General features: G+C 29.2%; 1 protein-coding gene across 1 annotated transcript; it reads right to left on the minus strand.

Moving 5' to 3' along the window:
• Positions 1-6,037: 6,037 nt before the first annotated feature.
• On the minus strand, positions 6,038-6,622 carry LOC131616949 (E3 ubiquitin-protein ligase At3g02290-like). Its single transcript, XM_058888367.1, has one exon. The coding sequence runs from the start codon at positions 6,620-6,622 to the stop codon at positions 6,038-6,040; it is 585 nt and encodes a 194-aa protein (XP_058744350.1).
• Between the last annotated feature and the right edge of the window lie 2,139 nt (positions 6,623-8,761).

The following is an 8,761-nucleotide window of genomic DNA, read 5'->3' on the forward strand; positions in this document are numbered from 1 at the left end:
AATAATGTTTCTTATTAATCCAATAAATTTAGGATAAGACATGATTTAGTTAATTTTTATAAGCCGGATGAATTCTTATGGTGAAGAATTGATAAATAGGGGTGTGTAAAATATCCGATTATGAGTCCTAAATCTATAATCAAATTCAAATTCGTTTTAAATATTCGGATATAATTAAATGGTTATTAACCGGTTTAGTTATTAATAGTTTAGTTATTCATCTATATAATTTGGATATAATTAAATAGTTATTAACTGGCTAAATTAATCTTGAATTCGGTTATAATCGGGTTATTATCCAAAAAGTAAAATTAATTCAAATATTTTATTTCAATTATAAATTTTTTAATTTTTAAAATAAAAATATTTTTTAAACTGGATTTTTTTTAAAACCGATTATAAAACTATAATCAAATTTATAACCAGTTTTGATTGAAACGTGGTTATGATTATAAATTCAAACTATTTAAATAATTTAAAAATAATTATAATTTAGTTTTTAAAAATAACCAACCATGTTTGATTTTTATTTTGGTCTTGGTTATGATTTTCATTGTTAATTTCGATAATATAAAATATACTTTATTAGTTCAATATCATAACTCGTATGTATAAAAAATTATATTATAAAGAAATAAATTATCACTTGACTGCTAAATGCGGAAAAAATTGTATTAACAACAAATAAAAAAATTGTATTAAAAAAACAACAAAACATGCATTTGCACAATCACATGTCATAAGGGTGTAAAATCAAAAAATCTTTATAAGATAAGGTTTTAATTAAAAAAATTATAGGTGTGAATCAAAATTCACTCCAACTTTGACAATTTTATATATGTAACTAATTTTATATGGAAAAAAATTATGTACTAATTTACAAAATTATTCTTTATTAATGATATAGAAAACTAAAATTTAAATAATTAAAAAATAATATAAAGCATATAAAAGAAAAATAAATATTAATAGTTAGATATAATGGGACAAACTCTTGTTTTGAGTAGAATATCATATAAGTTGGATAAAAAGTTACATATCATGCATGTTTTTTATATTATAATTTTAATAATTATGTAAATTAATGATGAATGTTTTATCATTTTATTAGATTAATGAATCAAAATAAGAATGGCTTCTAAATTGGTCAAGACTCTGCTATATTATGCATGTGTTTTATTTTATATTCTTAACAATGACATAAAATAATGATGAATGTTGTCTCTCTATGAGTCTTATTCATAATGAACTTTGAATGAACAATTACACAACCATAGCATGTTAACTAAAATACAAATAAAATAAAATAAAATAAAAAAGACACATTTATGTGTGTATACAAATAAATAGTCAAAAGCAATAGAATACCCTCTCTCTATCTATTCAATTAATTATAGCTTTTTCAGCCCAAATTGCACTCCTTCACTATGATTTGTGGAAGTCTTTGATATGCCTAATTCTTCTTCTGCTGATTGATTCAACTTCGTTTTATTACTGATTTAGTAATATTTATAGATATTAATATTAATTCAATATTTGAATTATATTCTATTTTTATCCTTTTTTATTTTCAAATTATTCATTTTCTTTCTTTTCGATTTTCTAATTCTTCATTTTCTATTCTATCTCTATAGATATCTATTTTTCTCTATAGATATCTATTTTTATATAAATGAAATCAAAATTTATTTTTTTCTTTTAATTGTGAGTCTAAATTGTGAATAAAAGGATAATACAAAAAATAGAGAATAATAAGAATAATATATATATAATAAATATATATATAATAAATATATATAATAATACGATAAAAAAAAATACAATAAAAATTAGAATTCAAAAAAAAAAATAAAAAATACAATTCATTTTCTTAAACAACAACATTTTTGTTATGCATAACTTTTTTAGCTCGCTCGGTTTTCGTATTCATTCGATCCTTTACGAAGGTAGGTTCATATTGGGGAAATGCCCTGAAGTCAGAATTTATTTTTTTCTTTTAATTCTGAGTCTAAATTGGGAAGAATCCATTCGGTCCTTTGTTTCTTATTGCGGAAATTACCTTTCTTATTGGGGAAATTACCTGAAGTCAAAAATTTTTTTTTATTTTAATTCTGAGTCTAAATTGTGAAAAAAATAGAGAATAATAAGAATAATATATATATAATAAATAAATCATATATATAATAATACGATAAAAAAAAATACAATAAAAATTAGAATTCAAAAAAAAAAAAAAAAAAATACAATTCATTTTCTTAAAGAACAACATTTTTGTTATGCTTAATATCTTTAGCTTGGTCTGTATTTGTATTAATTCTGTCCTTTATTCAAGTAGTTTCTTCTTGGGGAAATTACCTGAAGCTTACGCTTTTTTGAATCCAATTGTAGATTTTATGCCAGTAATACCCTTACTTTTTTTTCTATTAGCTTTTGTTTGGCAAGCTGCTGTAAGTTTTCGCTAAGATCTTGAATTTGAATAATGTCCTAAAAAAAGTCATAGAATTTATTAGAAAACTCAAAATTGAACATTTTGAAAGATCAGATAAGTCTTACAGTGTGAATCCGTGATTACAAATCTTTAAATTTTTGGAGAGACTATAAAAATATGGATTATCTCATCATTTCCTTTTTTCCATTATAAAAATTATATTATTCGATTTTGGAACATTACCATGGTTAAAGCTAGCACTTGACTTCTCTACCTCCTTCTTCTAGATCGTATATAAATATCTACATCATCAAGATTCCTTAGATTTAAACTTGAAAGGCTTATTATGCAGTTTAAGATGTAGAGATGTATGTCTTAGATTTAAAAGCTTTCCAATGGAATTTGGTACCACTTCCAAATCAGTGCAGAAGAAAGCTGTGGCAGTGAGTTTCTTTAATGGGGTGATATCACAGCCTCCATTAGGAAATACCACCAAATCTTTGCATTAACTCTTCTAGATCAATACAAAGTCATTCAGTATTAGAATCAAGTATACTAACTTCTGAATCACCTTGCAGTACTTCCTTCACGTTAAGATGACATGCACAAGCTAAGTCATCAGATTTTGAAGATCATTTCCTTTAAGATGAAATGCAATAAATATACTTGACTCTATCACAGGATTCAGTTACTTACAACACAAGCTATGCACTCTAACCAATTCTTACTCTGATTAGTTGTTTGTTGCAATTAGTTAACCGATCCTAGAAGTTAGTGACAGTCTAGCTTCACTCTTGTAACATGAGCCTTGAGCTCTAATCATTCTTCATTTTCAACAACGATGCGAAATCAACCACAACCAGTGCAAGTTCCTGTGATTCACATTCTTACAGATCCTTCATAAATTATGCTCTATGTTCATCTCAGAGAAAATTCGGCTCCATTGGTCAATCTTCCTCTTGAAGCCGTAAGTTGTAACAAAAAAGTTGTTACTTTCAATTATCCAGCCAACCAAACAAGTACATAGTAAATATAAAAAGACAACAAAACAAAGCCAATACTGCTATTTTAACATTAAACATCTGCGGTTATTCAACATAAACTTCTGCAGTACATTCAACATAATTGGATGATAACAAGGACAGAAGCATAGTTCTAAATATTCACAAACAAAGTAACCTATAACCTTAAACATCTGCAGTGTAAAATTGACTGACAACAATTGTAAAATCTTCCTTCTCAAAGACAAATATCTTGTCCCACAATAAAAAGTTCAACAACTGCATAATTTCAAACAATAAAACAAGTGCAAAATTTAAGCTTTGAAAATTTAGAGAATCACAAGTTTTTCATTTGAAAAGTCATATTAAATGTGGATAACATACTAATAACAACATGCACCTACACTAGCCAAGACTGGTAGCTTAAGCACAGACGAGGTAATTACTAAATTTTGACAAATGAATAACAACATATCAAGGAAATGGCATGCCAACTGCAGAAACTCCCATACCACCAGGATGCTGTTGGCCTTCAAACTTAGTAATTACTGCATCCAACCAAAATAGAACTATTAATTGCAAGCTTAAGAGAATAAAATATCTTATTACTAGGCTTGTTCTGCAATAACTACTGCTAGAAACAGGTGGACTGACAGCAGCTAAAGTTGCATCTGAATGCCATACATCCTAACATAACTCATATGCTTCGAGTACCAATCCAGACAACGTAATCTTTAACCTTTTCTTATCTTCATTGGTTCTGATATTTACCATAGAATCAATTGGTTCTGATATTTTAACTAACCAAGAAAAGAAATAACTAGTAAGAACCATAAAAGCATGCTTACTTAATCCATAAGCTAGAATCCATATTAAGATCTCACACCTTCTCCATTGTAACAAAAAAGCTATTACTTTCCATTATCCAACCAACCAAACAAGTAAATAATAGTTCAAAAAGGACAACAAATCAAAGCCTCTTTTGATTTTAACATCAAATTGAATCTTTAATCAGTCTTGCCTAATATTAAAAAGGACAACGTAAACATCTTCGGTTATTCAACATAACTGGATGATTGCAAGGACAGAAGCATAGTTCTAAATAAATCACAAGCAAAATCACTTTAAACATTAAACAAATAGGCATGTAAAGACAGAGCACATATTGACAGAGAATAAGGAAGGGATAAACAAAACGGCATGTTTGCACACGGAGACAGAGTGAATATATGTTTTATGTAGAACCGATATTAACAAACAAAACTCCAAAACACATGTATCATAATAGGTAAATAGCAACCAAAAAAAAGACTTATCTCAGAGGTATCTAGAGGGCTAGAAGTAATGTGTGGTTATCTTAGCGAATCAAACCCAAACATGGAAAATAACAAAAGAAAAGAAACATTAATAAGTGAGAAACAAGCAGTGGTATCAATGTATGAAAATTAAACATTGGCGCGACAGAGTGGACAAGTTTTCTTAATGTTAATTCATTTTTGAATGCACTAGGCATGAAATAGATGAGAGCAGCGCAACCGAATTGGGGTGCATTCAACCAAAACCAAAATCAAAATCAAAATACTAATTGCAAGCTTATTACTTATTACTAGGCTCCTTCTACAGGAAGTACTGTTAGAAACAGGTGGGATGACAGCAGGTAAAGTTGCTCCTGAATGCAATACATCCTAACAAACCTCATATGATTCGAGTACCAATCCAGACAACGCAATCTTTAACCTTTTCTTATCTTCATTGGTTCTAATATTTACCATAAAATCAATTAGTGAGAAATTTGGCAAGGTATTATATACATTTTCAATAACCAAGAAAAGCAATAACTGGTAAGAACCATAAAAGCATGCTTACATGACCCATAAGCCAGAACCCATATTAAGATCCCACACCTTCACCATTTTAACAAAAAAGATGTTACTTTCTGTTCTATATGAGAACAAAGCCTTTACTGTTATTTTAACATTAAATTGAATCTTTTATCGGTCTTGCCTAATAGACTAGTTGTTATAAAACTGGACAACATAAACATTTGTTGTTATTCAGTATAACTGGATGATTGCAAGGACATAAGCATAGTTCTAAATATTGACAAACAAAATCACTTTGTGTAACACATATTGACACAAAGAATAAGGAAAAGTTAGACAAAAAACAGGTATGCACACAAAGACAGAGCAGTTTTATGTAGAACCTTGAGTAACAAGAATTGTAATAAAGTAAAACATGAACAACAATTGCCCTTTTTAAATTGTCATTCAGCCTTTCCCACAACCTTAAAATAAAAAGTTCAAAGTTCAACAACAGCCTAATTTGAAACAATAAACCAAGTCCTAAATCACAAATTTTTCATTTAAAAAGTCATATTAAATGTGGATCATGAAACACCCAAGTTTTTCAAATAACATACAACCCAAAGCTATACATTCTTCAAATAAGTTTTATGTAGAAGCATAGTTCTAAGTATTCACAAACAAAATAACCTATAACCTTAAATATCGGCAGTATTGACACAAAGAATAAGGAAAAGATAGACAAAACAACAGGTTTGCACACAAAGACAGTGTGACAAACAAGTAGTATCAATGTATGGGAATTAAACATTGGCGCGACAGAGAGGACAGTTTTTTCGAATGTTAATCCATTTCTGAATGCAGTGAGTATGAAAAACATGAGAGCAGCGCAACCGAATTGGCGTGGAAGAAGCATTAGGCAAGTCAAGAAGACAAATGGAGCAGATGGATTCTACAGCATCTTCTGTTGATGTTGTAACATGTTCTTGAACATCCATCACCACAGCAGCAGAAGCCCTAGTAGTACCATTGTTGTGGTGGTGGGGATGACCATGATTAAATGACTGTGTTGTTGGATGAATCCTTGATCTTCTTGGAATGTTGTTGGCCAAATGAGAATGATAGAGAAGAGTTTCATCAACCACAGAGAAGGTTGGTGTTGATGAAACGCTGTTGTTGCGGTTGTGAGACATTAATCTTGTTGGAAGATTGTTGTGGTGGTGAGACGAAGAAGAAGGTGGTGTTGTTGGGTGATGGTAGTGAGACATGGTACGAGAATCAAAGAGAACAAAGACAGGTAACATGTTGTTGTTGTTGTGGGTACGAGGATGTTGTTGTTCTAAATCAAAAAGAGCAACATCGTCAACAACTGAAAGCGGTATCAACATTATTGTTACTGCACAAGTGATCGTTTGCGAAAGATAGAATTGCAAGAGAGAGTATGAGGATGAATGTTAAGAGTGATAGCGCGAATTGTTATTTATAGAAGCTATGAGTACTCTTTTGTGACCGTTATGTTATGTGGAACTAAACAAACCCTAAAATCTTTTAAGAATTTGTGTCATTAATGGAAAAGATTTTTAAGGATCTTTCATTAAATGAAGCAAATAAGAATGTCTTGCGTCACAGAATTTCAATCTTTTTTTTTTGGGCTTCATTTTCAACTATTGGCCCAAATTAAATAAGTCAATAAATAGAGATTGAGATCTAACATCCCACATTTTCTATCAAAAAATTATTGTATTTTTTTTGGTTTATAACCACCGGTTTAGTCCGGTTCGGGGGTCAGTTCTGACATCAAATGGTTCCAGCCCCTTCCTGATCGTAGTTGTGGGGATCAAACCGTTGCCCTCCCTACCAAGTTCAGCGCCAATCACCACTGAACCAACTAACGATTGATTGTATTTTTTTTAATTTTAAAGAAATGGCCCAATATTTACAAGAAAGTATGTGGTTTTTTTTTATATGGGTCATGCTAACATGTGCCCTTAGGGCACATGTTAAGAGCTAAATGTAGAAATTTTTTCTAAGAAATTGTGCATTGTTTTCATAAAAAGTTCATAATTAATGTGTTTATTACATTTTCCAATACTAATTTACTATATTTAGGTTTCTTAACATGTGCCCTTGGGGCACATGTTAGCTTTATCCTTTTTATATTTATGTTTTCACCGGATTTTTTGCTTAGTTAAGAAATATTCATAATTTTTATGTATTTTTATGGGACTTTTAAAAAAAATTGGTATAGAAAATATAATTTTTTACCGCATTTTTATATAAGTCTGGCATAAGTTCGTAAGTGAATATCAATTTTTCAAATTTTCTAATGTAAATGGTATGATTTAAATTATTCTATATGCTTGGTATTTAAAAAGGGCTAATGAATATGCACGGAAAGTGTAAAATAGTTTTACACATTCATCTAATAGGAAATCAACAGTTTTACACTATCAACTTATATATATATATATATATATATATATATATATATATATATATATATATATATATATATATATATATATAAGATGGTTGATTGTGTAGGTATCCTTGAAATATCATCATTGGAAAATGATTATCAAGGAAAAGATGAAGATCAGAGTTAAGAGGAAGGCCAAAGTCTAAATGGAGAGACTCTAATTTAAGAAGTCAATTGAGAGAATCAAAGTCTATCCAAAAGATTGATGACCATTGACCACTAAGGACCATCTCATTTAGAATGTTGTTGAGATATTTCTAAGGGATTTACAATTCAACACCCCTTTAGTAATGTATGTAACTTTATAACTTTTGTTTCACAAATTGAGCCAAGATAAATTAATGAAGCTATCATCAAAGAACATTGGTCTCTTGCTATGCAATAAAGGTTAAAGCAATTTAAGAGAAACGATATTTGGAAACTTGTTCAAAGGCTTATAGCAAATTGATTATCAAAGGCTCATAGCAAAAAGAATGGATAAAGCATCAAGTTTCAAATCTTATTCAATTTATGAAGAAATAGCTTTGGATGCTTATGGTTGATCATATATTATTAGGTACAAGCTTTAACATTTTCACATTGATATACTTAAGTGTTCAAATAAGACAAACATGTGTTTATATTGATAATTATAGTGCTCAAAATGACCAACATCTTCATTTGCATGCATATCAAAAAACCTTCTTGCTAGCCACTTAGTTCTGCATATTGTCAAGTCATACTTTTAGATTTCATATTCACCTCTTTCATAACAATTTACCATCATTTTCTCACAAATTTTCTTACAAGTGTTTTGCATGCTTGAACTTTCATTGAGAATTTTATGCACATTGTTACATAACAATTCAGAATAGTTTCTCATTCATTCATAAACACTTGAGCACTTATATCTTTGTAAATTATTTTTGCTTGAAAGAGAAGATCAATCTTATTGATTGATACATGTTCATTAACTTTATCTTATTCAAATAAATTTTCAGATTTTGGTTATTATTGACTTTCTATACAGGGCTGTTAGAAGCAAAGGTTTTTGATTAGTGAGAGGATT

Source organism: Vicia villosa, linkage group LG7 (genome assembly GCF_029867415.1).
Source record: "Vicia villosa cultivar HV-30 ecotype Madison, WI linkage group LG7, Vvil1.0, whole genome shotgun sequence".
In the NCBI taxonomy this organism is placed as follows: domain Eukaryota; kingdom Viridiplantae; phylum Streptophyta; class Magnoliopsida; order Fabales; family Fabaceae; genus Vicia; species Vicia villosa.

Excerpts from the sequence above, each read along its gene's own strand:
- LOC131616949 (XM_058888367.1), bottom strand. The coding sequence starts at position 6,622 with ATGTTGATACCGCTTTCAGTTGTTGACGATGTTGCTCTTTTTGATTTA.